Source organism: Nuphar pumila, chromosome 1 (assembly GCF_984573655.1).
Source record: "Nuphar pumila chromosome 1, dmNupPumi1.hap1.1, whole genome shotgun sequence".
In the NCBI taxonomy this organism is placed as follows: domain Eukaryota; kingdom Viridiplantae; phylum Streptophyta; class Magnoliopsida; order Nymphaeales; family Nymphaeaceae; genus Nuphar; species Nuphar pumila.
Genome location: NC_143249.1, coordinates 439,423 through 453,835, shown reverse-complemented (window position 1 = coordinate 453,835; position 14,413 = coordinate 439,423). Strand labels below are relative to the sequence as shown.

General features: G+C 36.2%; 1 protein-coding gene across 1 annotated transcript; it reads left to right on the top strand.

Moving 5' to 3' along the window:
* The first annotated feature begins 1,667 nt into the window (after positions 1–1,667).
* On the top strand, positions 1,668–12,720 carry LOC149847616 (plasma membrane fusion protein). The gene is made up of 6 exons (XM_090001121.1): positions 1,668–2,024; positions 2,110–2,217; positions 2,309–2,427; positions 4,334–4,434; positions 5,832–5,885; positions 12,531–12,720. The coding sequence occupies exons 1-6, from the start codon at positions 1,712–1,714 to the stop codon at positions 12,613–12,615; spliced, it is 780 nt and encodes a 259-aa protein (XP_089857247.1). The 5' UTR covers positions 1,668–1,711; the 3' UTR covers positions 12,616–12,720.
* Positions 12,721–14,413: the final 1,693 nt, after the last annotated feature.

Here is a 14,413-nt window from a genome sequence, read left to right as displayed (position 1 = left end):
TGTAAATATTCAAACACTAGGCATTGTTGTAAATATATCAAATGTGTGGCATGTTTTTGCAAATTCTTCAGTTATATTTTAAAACAATGATTGATGTTATGACAAAGACGGTGCAACCATTACCATTCTAGCTATCCTTAGTTCCTGATCCGATCAAATTGATCTACAAAGGCCAACTCTCAGATTCCAAACATTCAATAAAGTGGTGCCATTTCAGTGGACAAGTATTATTGGGTTTTCTTGTTTATGTTAGAGGAGGTAGGCATAGTAGCATATAGGGCTATGAAATGAATCGAGCAGCTCGTGGCCCAGTTTGATTAGGCTCACCACGAACTCTTTCGTGTTCAGTTCATGTAGCTGGTGAGCCGAGCCATGAGCAACTCGTGAACCAAAAAAGAGTTGAGTACGGACAAAGAGTGTGCGGCTCATGTAAGCTCGTAAAAATATAACATATAGAATTTAAGTGCAATATTTATCATAAGTAGTTTTGTACAGCTCGTTATAATATATGGCATGTGAGGGAGAGGGCTGAGTATTAAATCCCATTGATGTCAGTATTAAATCTTGCACACACACACATATATATATATATACAGTGGCTCGGCTCATCTGATTATGAGCACGAGCCAAGCTCGGCCTGAGTTAAATGGTAAATAAGCTGAGCATAAACAAACTGCACTGGGCTTGTTCGGTTCATTTACCAGCAGCCCTAGTGGCATAGCGGTTAGACAAGGGGAAGCCGCTTGATCCGGATTCATGGGAATATATTTTTGTGGTACAGTTTCTCCTGTTCACCGGCGAGTCCAGATCCGACTACATTGGACACAATCGCACGATCCTAATCGAGTGCGCAGCCAGACCCAAGTCATTGCTTGCAAAGTCCCACTTGCTCTCTCTTGCTCTGGTAAGCATCTAAGGTAAGAGTGATTTTTTTTTTTGGCATTTGGTGATGTAAATGATACATGAGAAATCTAATGGTGCCCCTCAAGTTTTGGTGTATCCAGGTGTGTCCCAGGGTCAAGAAACACCTCTTTCATACAATCTAACCCTGCAGATGTGCTAAACATGGTTTGTTTGCTAAGAATCGTACCCTGGATTGTGTTTTTTGAAAATAAGATAATGATCTTTTAAGTTGTCAAATTTTAGCACAATGTGAGCGATGGATTTTTCAACCTTCAAAAATCTTTCTTACACATCACAATGATATGATCCAAAACATGCTTTTTATTAAACAAACCGTGTAAATCACATTTTAACCATCTGATCATTCTATTGGACAATTTAGGACTGGGGCACACCATCCAATTTCTCAATGATACATATCCCCTATCTGTCAAGTATGAGCCAATCTTTCGTCGAGTTAATCAATCTTAATTGAGCTCCAATGTTGGTTTGAGCTCGAATTGTTGAAGTACATTGAGCCTGAGCCTTTACTCGAGTTCGGTTAGTCCAAGCTCCAGCTAGCTCAGCTAAAGTCGTCACGCGAACGGAGGTTGGAGGAAAGGAGAGACAGAATCATGTTTTGTTTTGTTTTCATGTTTTTTTTTCGTTGAAGAAAGTTTGCTATGGATGAATTTTTCAGAAATAGTCGAATACAAGTTGTGTCGTACCCGTATCTATGTGACAATCATCATAGTTAAAGGACATCAAGCGCCCCTTACCTGATCCGCAGTCACCCAATGGGAGGGCGTAGAGCAGGAGGTAACACTTGATGGCTGCAGCGGGCGTTATCCACCAGACGACGCTCTTCACGCGACGTGACCTTGTGCGGCCTTCTCCGTCCGGAGAAAAAGTAGCAGTAGTACTAGTAGTAGGGAGGAAGGCGGATGGGGAGAGGCCAACAGCATGGAGGGCCTGCTGCAAACCAGGAATAGGACGGACGGTAACTGAAGCTTCGCCTACTGCGGATCCTCTTTACACGCATCACCATCACGGGCGTCGAAGTGTTGCCGCCCTCTGTTCCCTCGTCGCGTTCCTCGCGTGCCACCCAGACTCAGCAGCGATGGCTCTTGCTCTTGGAATATGTATGCTCTCTCTCTCCATCCCGTTATCCTCTTTTCTCTTTCCTCTACTTTCTGACTTGAGGGGCAGAGTTTCATTCATGTGCAGCAGGACCGAAAGAATGGCTCAAGCAACAGAAGAAGAAAGCGTCCAAGTACGTGCTGGCACCAATAGACGCTTCCCGACAGAGACTCAGAACCGCTTATGATCTTTTGAGTGATTCCCCTTTTGTCGTCCCTCGTCTTCTTCGTTTTGAGGTTCTTCTGGGCTGGGTTGGTCTCATTAGTTGACGTGGCCGTTGGTGCAGGGTCGCCCGACGGCGGTGCGGTCGAGGAAGCAAAAGGGCTGATGAAGGTTGCGGCGAGAGATTGCGTCCCTCAGGACAGGAATTCGTTCGTGGCATTCCAAGCAAGTGCTGGTGTTGAGGTGTGATGACCTATTTTTTGCTTTCTCCACTGCTGCCTAATCGTGTCTGCCGAATGAATCGCTTCTTCTGTTATGTCTGTCTGCTCCTCTCTTTCTCTCATCAGATACTTTAAGTCGGGATTACCATTGTTTCATTCTCTTTTCGTGTTCCTCCTCCTTTTATTTGTTTTCTCCATCCTCTCTCCACCCCCCTTCTCATCCTGTTCGTCGGACATTTGATGCTATAATGGTGAAAAAACTAGTTTAACGACATTAAGGCTATGTTTGGGAGCCTTGAATAGGAGGTTGTGTTGTGGTTTCCACCATGCTCTCATACTGTTTTGCTGTTTGGGAGCAGTGGCGTTGCTGAAACAATGCGTGTTGGCAGGCCCAACACCACATTTCAACACCTTTCACGAGAGGATGTTTTTGGTAACTTCATCTCTCAACATCACACATTGGCAAAACGATATTTTGGCAACACACTGAAACCGTGTTTCCATCCCATTGCAACGCTCCCAAACACAGCCTAAACCTCAAAACGGAAACTTTAAACTTTCCAGCACTATCCTACTAGAAAATCTTGTCGCCTTAGTTCCTTGTTTGAAATAGAGGTGTCTATTGAGAATACAAAGCTCTATTGGCTGTATATCTATTCCCGCAGCAACTAAATATTAAATGAAGTGTTAGATCATCCATCATCCCTTTTTCCTTCTCTTAGCTGCAGATAACCAGATTCTTTCTCATCACTGTATTTGTTGAAGATTCTTGAGGACTCTTTCCAATCCTGATCATTCGGTGCGTTAAACTGTAGACACCAAGTACTAGGAAATACCGCTTTCAATAAGATCCGATTGCATACTTATTAGATGACCACGAACTAACTTCAAACTCCACTTAGCATTGGAGGAACATCGATGGCTTGAATTGGGCATAAACCAAGCAATAGATCATGCTATAAACATGATATCCAATCATGTTGGTGTCAAATACACGAAGTTACATACTGAAGTTAACACAATGCAAACAGTGAACTTATTTGCCTCAAATTTTTGGAGAGCGACCCTTGTGCTATGAGGTCAATGGTGACGAATAAAAGGAAAGGGTCATTTTGAGGTTGAGAGAAGCTCCTAGGTTCTTCCTGTCACTGACAGCCTGGAGAGATGGATTAACAATGTAACACTGCTCACCTTTATCACCGTGGAAACCCAACCAAGCAGTTGACCATACGGTTTCAAGTTTTAACAAAAACGTTTGTCACATATTCATCAATCATCATTGTTGTTCTTCTACATTCTTCTATTGAACATACTGAAATCCACAACAATCAGTGAACTCAAAACAATCATGAAATTCATTGTCAACCTATCATAAATGGGATGGTTTATCTTTAACAAAAGCTGTTTCAGATTATAATAGATAGTAAAATTGAAACTTCCTGACAGCCCTCGGCCATCAACATTCTCGGCATGGATATATTGAAAATGTTTGTATGCTATATTTTTATTACCCAGGCAAAGAATAAAGGAGAGAATAAAAGGAACAAGCCGGACGATTAGCTCTTCTTTTGTTAGATTGCTTCTTGTGAAGTGGTGTGCAGTGCATATATATATATATATATATATATATATATATATATATATATATATATATATATATATATATATATATATATATATGCCAAAAACATATGTTTACTAGATTATCCTTCATATCCTATACCCAATCATGTTTTTCTTATAACGGAGATATATGTGACTACAACCAGAGTCAGCCTGGACAACATTTGATTTTCTCCTTGAGTTATTTAAGGTATCATTATTATGTGTGGGAGGGATTGATCCGTTCCTTCATGCTGTGTATAGTTGACTAACACCATGGACAACTGTACTTGTTTAATTTATCTAGTATGCTTTTACATGTGTAGGTTTGCACATTTCGCTTGATTGTGAACAATGCTTCCTCATTGCTTGATGAAACGGATCCAGTCAAACTGGAAGCTGAAGCCTTGCTAGGCAATCTTATAAGGTGGTTTCTTGTTCTTGTTCTACATTCATGCGGGCGTCTCATGTATGTACGTATAAGACAGTTAGTATTTTTACATCTTAAAGTTTTTCTTCTGTATGTATCATCACCCTAGTTGGCCATGTGTGGAAGGACAAAAATTTGTTGAAGTATGAGTGTATTACTGTGTGATTAATAAAAACGATATATATATATATATATATATATATATATGAAATTCTGAATCTATAAAATGAAATGACACACACGTATCTGAGATTTTCTCTTGAAAACCAAGCAATGGTATGGGAGCTATGGGATTTGAGGGTGTGTTTTTCAATTAGTTTTTTCTAACTATGATCATAACTCAGTTATTTATATATTTCCACTGTATCATGCTTCCTATGTCATGACTTTTTTGTCATATTCTGCTTGTCTAGATGTTTTCTACTTAGAACTTTCCATTTTCCGCAAATCTAGGTGGTTTTTTAGTTTAGAGGATTCCAATCATGATACTAAACTTTTGTTTTTAAACTATAGATGATAAATTTAAATTTTGAATTTTTAATCATGAAGCGTTGTCTGTTGCTTTATATAAATGATTAGAAGTCTTGATCTACTATTGAATTTCATCGATGTGCTTCCAACCCTGTCAAAAATAGATGTTCTACTAACAATCTGCACCTTCTGAAGGGTCATGGTCTGTTGATTCAGGGGCTTCTCATCATGTAATGAGAGATGCAGGTGATCTTCTCATGCATGCTCTTATCTAGCCATGATACAATTGTGATTGCAGATGAAAAGCACCATTGGATTTTGCATGTGGGAAACATCTGAAGGCCGACCTTTTGATTTTCTTATCACACTGCAAATCCTTACCCATTCCTCCTCTTACTAATGTTACAGGACATTCTCGTAAATTATGTCAAGGAAGAGTTTGTTTTTTTGGGGATGATGGTGGAAAAGTTGACAGATAAATCACCTCTACTGTCACTCTACATAACTGTACATGAGATTGTTCACCTCATACGGTGCCTCATCCAATTCTTTCAAAGGAATTTGATCCTTTTACTTGTTCAAGAACCTCCTCTCTTCTTCTACTCTGTCCCGAAGATTAACTAGGGCCAATTTACTCACATTTTCATGATTCAGTTGAACACTTTCCATCTTATTATTGTTGCGCTTTTGTTAGTTTCAAAATTTGGAATGTGTTTTGTCATCTTCTATGAATTCTTAGGTTTTCTTCTAGATGTGGTTTAGTGAATCTTACATATTATACAAATTTCATATTTGCATTTACTGTATATTAAATTTATAATTACTTGCATTGCACAAGGTTTTTATAATTGCTATTTGCTGGAAAAGAATCATGTAAAAAAACACGTTGTGGTTAAATTGATGAGACCTTTTTGCTAATGCAGATCATTTGTACTTCTTGATGGTATTTTTGATGATGCTGATCTTGCCTCTCATAGGTATGTGACTAATATTTAGGGTTTTGTGAATTATTTTTATCATTCTAAAGAGTTTTTCCTGCATTTTTTTTAAGTGAACCCTTTTCTTAGCTAGTAATTTTGTTTTAATTGATGATGAAATTGAATGTTGATGAAAGGTTTGATATGCTTAGGAACTATGTCACACATATACTCCATTTTGACTGCTGTTCTGTGTCCCCTTGTATATTAGTTACATTGAAAACTTCATAAAAATGGCTGTATCCCTGTATCTTCAGCGGCATCCATGTGACATAGCTTAGAAATAATCAATGATGTGATCAAGTTGAAATACCTAGTGCAAAAAAGAAATTTAGAGATTGAACATGGATTTTTTCCTCATTTAGTTGTTGTTATTATCGCAAAATTTTACTTTTGCAAGTCAAACTGACATTTGAAAAAGATTTTGAAAATAACTCGCCTCCATTTTTAAAATGCAGGATAATTCCGAAGAATGGGACTCGCCTGTCGGTACGAGGTTCAACCGTTCCTGGCGCCTTTACCAGGGGTAATTGAACCAGGGATCAATTGTGTGCTTAGCTTTGCTTTGCTCAACTTGTCTAAATCGTGTTCTATTTCCTAAATGCACAAAATATCAGGCATGTACTATGAATTTTCTGAAAAATGCAGATTTGAAAACATGATGTTTGCTTTTGAGATTTGAAATACTTGGAAAATTCTTGGAAAAGATGTCACTTGGAAAATCGTGAATCATGGTGAAAGAATATTTCTGAAGAAAATGAAAATCGATTTCTAAAGAATCCAAGTGTTTTGTGAAAATCGATTTCTGAGGAATTTCAAATAACTTTGGAAAAACTTGATTTTTCTGAATTCAAACTTTGAAATATATAACTTGGAAAATCATGATTTGAACTTTCAAAAATAGTTGAAATACCATTTGAAAGCTCAAAGTTTTGAGAAAATCAATTTCTGAGAAAGACTTTAGAAATTTTGAGAAAATTGATTTCTCTGAATTGGAATTGGAATTTGCAAATGAATGAAATGTATGAATATGGATTTGAAAGACTTGATTTTGACGAATTGAGAAAATCCTTTTGTATTTTTGAGAAATGCAGTGCATTTTGAAGTTAGCCTAATAGTGTAGGCTGAATGTGGCTAATACGAAGATCACAAATCTGGGTCTCATTCGTATTCTCACTATAGCCATAAATACGAATTCCACCGAGTTTGTCAACTCCATAAGAGCTTGTGCACGTGCCATTCGTGTAGACCATGGTGAATTTATAAAATGTGCATGAATGATAAACATAACAGTTATATATCAAAATTCAAACTATATGCAATGCATCCTATTCTATGCAGGAATTGAAATTCTTATTCCAAATTTAATTACAATTTACATCACTAATTGAATTTAAATACAGGAAAATAAAGTCTTCAATATCCTTGCAAAACTAGCAAACTTGTTAGTGAAGAAATGTCGACTTTTCTAGATTTATCTAGTAATATCTAGAAATTACTGAATTTCTCTAGATATAAGCCTTTTTTCATGATTTCCCATAATAAAATAAGAAATAAAATTGAAGAAATATGAAAATGGGATTTGAAAATTTTGAAATTGGGGTCAACATGACCAAAATACCTCTGATAGCAAGACTATAGCCTTGAAATGAGGGTTTTCAGAAAGATATTTTGTAAAATGCAAGTTTTGAAATTCAAATGAGGATAAATCAAACATAAGATGACATGATATGATTAAAAATATGAAAATTAGGGTTTTAAAATTTCGAAATTGAGGTCAAATAACCAAATTGCCCCCGATAGCAAGACTATAGCCTTGAAATCAAGGTTTTCAGAAATAAATTTTGGTAAAAATTTTGGGTTTAGGATTGAAATAAACACAAAATCGACCATGAAGCATCATAATATGATTTTAAACATGAATAAACCTAAAAAACATGAACTTATACACGAAAATCAAGAAATATCATGAAAATCATGATTTTAGCAGTGTTTTGGGATCCTGCGAGCACATTAATTTGGAATTTGATCCATTCAAGCATCAAATAGATTTCAAAATTGATAAAAATCGGCACCTGCACTTGTTATCAATCTAAAATCAGATTGGAATCCTAAAAATATATTTTTGACATTATTCCAATTCAAAAATTGCATTAAAACCTTAAAATATGCTATTTTTACCCATGGTCACATACCAGTTTCAGTGTTAGACCCGAATCAGGGGTCAATTCACCATGAAAATTCTTGAAATTTTACAGAGACCAATTAGACAGAAAAACAGAGAATCTCCATTTTACAGATCAGAAAAATAATCTTCGATGAGGGAGATACCCTTCCGGCAATCTGGACTTAAATATAACGAATCTAAAATTTGTTAAAACAGGTACTTCCGGTTGAAAATACAGAAACAAATAGCAGCCTTCATCAAAAATTTCTGAAATTTCAGTAGTGAACAGTAGACAAAAAAATAATGAACTTTCTTTTTTACAGATCATGAATCAGATCTACGGTTAAAGATCTATGATCAGTACAAGTCGGATTAGGGTTTTTATAAATCATAACGAGGTTTAAAACATGGATCCGACTTTCTGACAGAGGAAAAATAACAAACAGAGGCAAAAAATTATGAAAATTTTACAGTAAATAGCCTACATCAACACGAAGCCACTGCACTTTACGGATCTCGAATCGGATATCAGATGAAAGAAATAACACATCTGCAAGTTATGCTTGAATTTAAACAACGATTTTAATCAACATAAATCCCGATTTGACTTTGTATTTTATTAACAGGGTTTCTGAATTCCAAAACGTCTGATTTTTTTATAGTAGCTCACTGACATATCCGTGAACAACATATAAAAAAATCAAGAATTTTTAATGAGTATTTCAATATGAACTAACATGCTTTCCAATGATCTGAAATTAAAATATACAGAAATCTAAGAAACAATAAAAAAAATGATTTAACCATGAAAAACAAATTTTTTTTTATCTAAACAGCAAAACAAAATTGATTTTGATGATGAAACACATGTAATAAACATTAATATGCTAAAAAAATAAATAAAACACAGGGAATCCATGACTGAATTTGCTTTTACCCTTGAAACCATGGATTTAATCCATTTAATCAGATAAATTTCATGTTTTCTTGGTTAAGAATATAAAAAACAATGCAATAAACAATTCTAATGGATTAGAATAATGGAAAACATCATGGAATAAGGTTAGATCATCTTTTTGAATTGAACTATGGTTCTTGAGGTTGAATCGATGGTTGAATCCATGAAAGGGGAGGTGCCAATGGTAAAATCTAATATAAAATAAAAAAACTAATAAAAATAATAAAATAATATTAAATAACTCACCTTGGGGCTGCAACTGCAATGGACGAAGGTGGAGGTGTTGGAGAGGAGAGAGAAGCCACAAAAATTTGAGAGAGAAAAGAGCCTTTTTAACCCCTCTAAAAAGCTCTTATTTATAGTTTTTCAAAACCTCCTTAATTAGGGTTAATTAAGGAGTTTTATTTTTTTAGAACTCTTTCTAATAAATCTAATAAATGGGGCAACGATTTTTTGGAGAATTATAGCCTAGGTGGGACTCTAATTAATCCCTAATTAAACCCTAAAAAGTCCAAATGTGGCACCACCTAGTATGGACCCACATTTGGTTTTCAAAACTTGAATTTAAAACCTTTAAAACCCAATGGTTTAAAACTTAAATAAAATGGATTTTTAAAATTGCTTTTGACTCCTCTAAACCCCTAACCTAACTAGGACAATGACTAACCCTAGTCTAACCTTGACTTCTTCAAATGTGGCGCCACCCAGAGTGGGCCCCACTTGAATTTTCAAAAACGATTTTAAAACTTGAAAATGACAGGTTTTTCAAAAGTGATTCAAAAGTAGATTTTGAGATTGAAAGTTTTGAAGTGGTACAGAGTCTTGACTGAGTCAGAACTCCTCTGGATATGGCGCCAACTGAGGGGGCCCCACATCGAAGTTTTGAAATTTTGAAATAAAGACTGAAAATAGCTTTGAAAAGGGGTTAAAATCAATAATTGAGATTCATAGTTTTTGAAAATAGAGTCCCAAGCGAACTGGAACTCTAGACTAGAGTCCTGACATTTTAGGACTCTGACATTTTAGATTTTAAAAGCCAAATGGAGAAGTTTTTAAAAGATTTTATCAGAACTGGTAAAAAAATAAGTCAGAAAACCCAGTCAGGGTTAGAGTCCTAACTCCACCGAAACTCTGAGATAGAGTCCTGAATCAACTGGGACTCTACAAAATGACCTAATTTTTGAAAAACAAATTAAAATGAATGAAAATAGAAGTAAAAACAGACTTCAAAACAGACTTCTGACTGGATTAGGACTCTGAGACAGAGTCCTGATCGGACTGAAACTCTAGATTTTTTTGGTATTTTCTGAAAAACAGATGAAAGAACTTGTGAAAACAGTGAAAACAATAACAAATATTGAAATAAAACAGAGTCCTGATTCAACTGGGACTTTGGGGACAGAGTCCTGATTGGACTAGGACTCTCAGAATTTTGGATTTTCTGAGAAAACAAATGAGAGAATTTTGAAAAACAAGTGAAAACAAGATAAAATTGAAGTTTGGTTCAAAATCCTGATCTGATTAGGACTCTAAGGAGGAGTCCTACTTCGACTAGGACTCTGAAAATTTTTGGTTTTCTGAGAAACAAATAATGAGATTTAAACAAAGCTTTTGAAAACCAGTGAAAATGAAGTGAAAAAACAAACTTTGGATAAAGTCCTGATTCGATCAGAACTCTGGGATAGAGTCTTGATTCGATCAGGACTCTGGGATAAAACCTCAGAATTTTGAAATTCCATGATAAAGGTATAACAATTTTGATTCCTGAAAGGATAAATAAAAGGATTTTTGAAAGATTCTCTCAAAATTGAAATCAGGATTAGAGTCCTGATCCGACTAGAACTCTCTGAACAGAGTCCTGTTTTGACTAAAACTCTGTGTTTTTGACTCATTTTGAAAGATTTGGTTAAAAACAGGTAAAAATAGTGACAAAAGACAAAGTCCTAATCCGACTGAAACTCTGAAGAAGTGTCCTAATCCGACTGAGATTTTTGAAAAAGAGTCCTAATCCAACTAGGACTCTGGGATTTTGGCTAAAACGGAAGATTTTGAAAGGTTTTCTCAAAAAACAGGCAGCAAAGGTAGTAAAAAAGTAGAGTTCTGATCTGACTGGGACTCTGAAAAAAGAGTCCTGATCCAACTAGGACTCTAAGATTTTGGCCAAAATGAAGGAAATGGACAAGGGATATGACCATAACTGGTTTAAAATCAAAATGGAATTTTGAAAATGTTTTAAAAAGGTAAAATGATAAAAGGATAGAGTCCTCATCCAACTAGGACTTTGAAATTTTTTAGAAATTTGATAAATAAAGGAATCCAGAAGCGACACCACCTAAATGGGTCTCATTTGAGAATTGAAATAAGTTGAAAATTGAGTTTAAAACGAATCCAGATTGTTTTCTGAGAAAAACATTTCAAAATATATGGTCCTGGGGGTTGGCAAATGACAGAATGTTGATTAAAAACCCAGGTTTTAAAATTGATTTTGAAAGAAAAGTTTTAAAACTCGAATATTGATTAAATATTTTGAAAACATGAGTGTTGGATCTCGAAAATGAGATGTAATAACATGCAATGCAATGAAATGGTATGCTGAATGCATGTAATGACACATGAAATATATAAACACTGGATGGGGGTGAAAATTTGGTGTGTTTACAGTTGTGTAGCTCAATGGGGTGGTGCTTGTATCATTTATATATTTAAAATGATTTTGACTATAATATAAGAAAATTGCTAAAGACTGCAAGGAAACCACATTGATACCCATCCATTAGAACAAATGAGATATGCATGGTTATGCCAAATACCAATGATCAAACATATGAAGCATATTGTGAAGATGTTGGGAAAGTACAGTAGAGCTGTCTAACGGGAGGATCAAAATTCATTTTGGCATTATTTCAAGCAAGTCAACAGTATAAACTCCTTCCAGCGTGGCTTAAAATGAATGTATATTTAACAACCATGTGTATGTATGATAAGGATGTTATATCAGTATTTCCATGCATTCATTTCTCATGGGGCTGTGGTTTTATGCTGCACAAATGATTGTGGACAATGATTTCTGAAATGGACAACTGATCATGTTATGATACAAATATGCCCCAAGGTCATGAAACCTTACGAATATCTGCATTGACCTGCGAGGATCACATGCAATTCCAGTTTTATGCAGTCTTGAATATCTCTGTTTCATGGTAGGTATATTTCCCATTGCCATCAGCCTGTGGATCATGACACCTTTGTCCATTATTGCAATAATGCTCAAGTTACCACTTAGGTCATTGATGGCCCTGGTAGGTCATGACAGATCGTGATTATCATTTAGTAGACAATCCTCCAAGTTATAACTGATTTTGATGTTGCATGAGATTTACCTGTTGTGTATGTAGCTGTCTGATGGGAATTTTGCTAATTTAAGAATAACCTCACCCTACTAAACTATATTTAGCTTGTTTTTTTATAGTTCGCAACTAAACTTGAATGTCTTGTACCATTTTCATATGTGGGCTAACAGGGAAAAAGTGGAAGTGAGATTCATGGATGCAATTGGCGCCCTTAACAAATTTGAACAGGGTATAAAGGACTGTTTGGGTGTCTGACTGTTGGTTAGCAGTATGTTTATTCAGTTTATTCTGTTTCTAGAATTAAGATGCAACTGTTTGGCACATTATATACTAACAGCTTGATAAGTTTTTTCATGGTAATTGTCCTGTCATCACAATGACAGATGGATGATTGGATGTGTAGATGGTACTGTCATAACCGAGGGGAATCGGGTTTGAATAGGGCTGCACATGAGCTGAGCCTGGGCTGGTCAAGCTCAGCTTGTTTAGAAAAACACATGTTTGAGCTCGGCTCGAGCTTGAGCAGAGCTAAAGCACAGCCTTGTTCAAGCTTGGCTCAGGTCAAGATCAAACAAGGCTTGGGTTGATCTGAGCTGCCTTTATAAGAGAAATTCAAAATGCATTGAAGGGGGGGGGGGGGGGGGATATGAACGTGCCACCTGACCATATTAAACGAGCTTTGTGGGGCTAAATCTATCGTAATCAGTCTTAGGCCCTTGCTGAAGCTCAACTCATTTACATCTAACAAGCCTAGGCCCTTGCTCAAGCTTGGCTCGTCAACATATTTGGATGAGACCGAGGGGGGCTTAAGTTAGCCGAACCCAAGCTGAGCTTGTTGTGCAGCCTTAGATTCAAATCCCACGGTGACTATGTCCCAGCTTGGCTATACCAAAAATAAAAAATGGGAAAAAAAATTCAGATTTAATATTTGCCTACTAGGGTGGTGTAAAATGAGTGTAGCTGAGATGCGTATGCTTAGATGGATGTGTGGAAATACAATAAAAGATAAGATTCGGAATGAGGAGATACCTAAGAAGGTAAGTGTTGCACCCATTGAAAATAAGATGAGAGAATCATTTACGATGGTTTGGACATATTTGGCGAAAGCCTAATGATGCTCCAGTTAGAAGGATGGAGAAATGGAAAAATATATTAGTTAAAAGAGGTCGGGGTAGGCCTAAGAAGACATGGATGGAGATGATAGGAAAGGATATGAATGCTTTGAACCTCACCGAGGACATGACATTGGATAGAAATGATTGTAGGAGGATTCATGTGGAAGACCCAGAATGATTTTCTTTTTTGGTTCATATTGCCGACCCCAATTGTTTTGGGATGAAAGCGTAGCTGTAGTTGTTGTTGGTGTATAATGTTAGATGTTTGTCATGCCAAAAGTTCATATTTGAGCCTTTCGTGAAATTTCTTCCAACTATAGTCCATTGGTGAAGAACGCCTCTGTTGATTTCTATGCCTGCCTGGATATTTTTGTCTCTGATTTTGTAAGGCATTACAATAAAACCAATAATTTCCTCAAGGGAGAATAAAATCAATGAGGTGAAATGTGAATGAACTGTTTGTGACAAATTTTAGCCGCACTTCTTTGCAGATGCGTTTATGTTTATTGTTTAAAGTAATTAATCAAAACGATGTTTATTTCATCTCCTTTTCCTATTAAAGAGTCTCTCTTTGGCAGGAAATAGTCTCTTTCCTACAAAGGGTGAAGCAAACGTGTCTCTGAAATATGTGGTGGGATCCACATAATAAATACCAAAACAGCTTTCCTGTCAAAATGGGTTCATACTTTCTTCTTAGGAATGTAAATGGTTGGAATTCAGGTCAGATCTAGGCACTACCAAGTCCAACTTAATCGGGTTTGGCATAATCAGATTTGGATTCGGATGAAAATATAAAACCAAACTCAGTTGGGTTGGTTTTTTATTCGGATTTGGGTTCGGGTTTGAATGCAAAACTTAATACCAAACTAATTATTAATCGGATCCAGATTTGACTACCAAACCTGCTTAATAGATTCAGATTGGGGTCGGGTATTGGG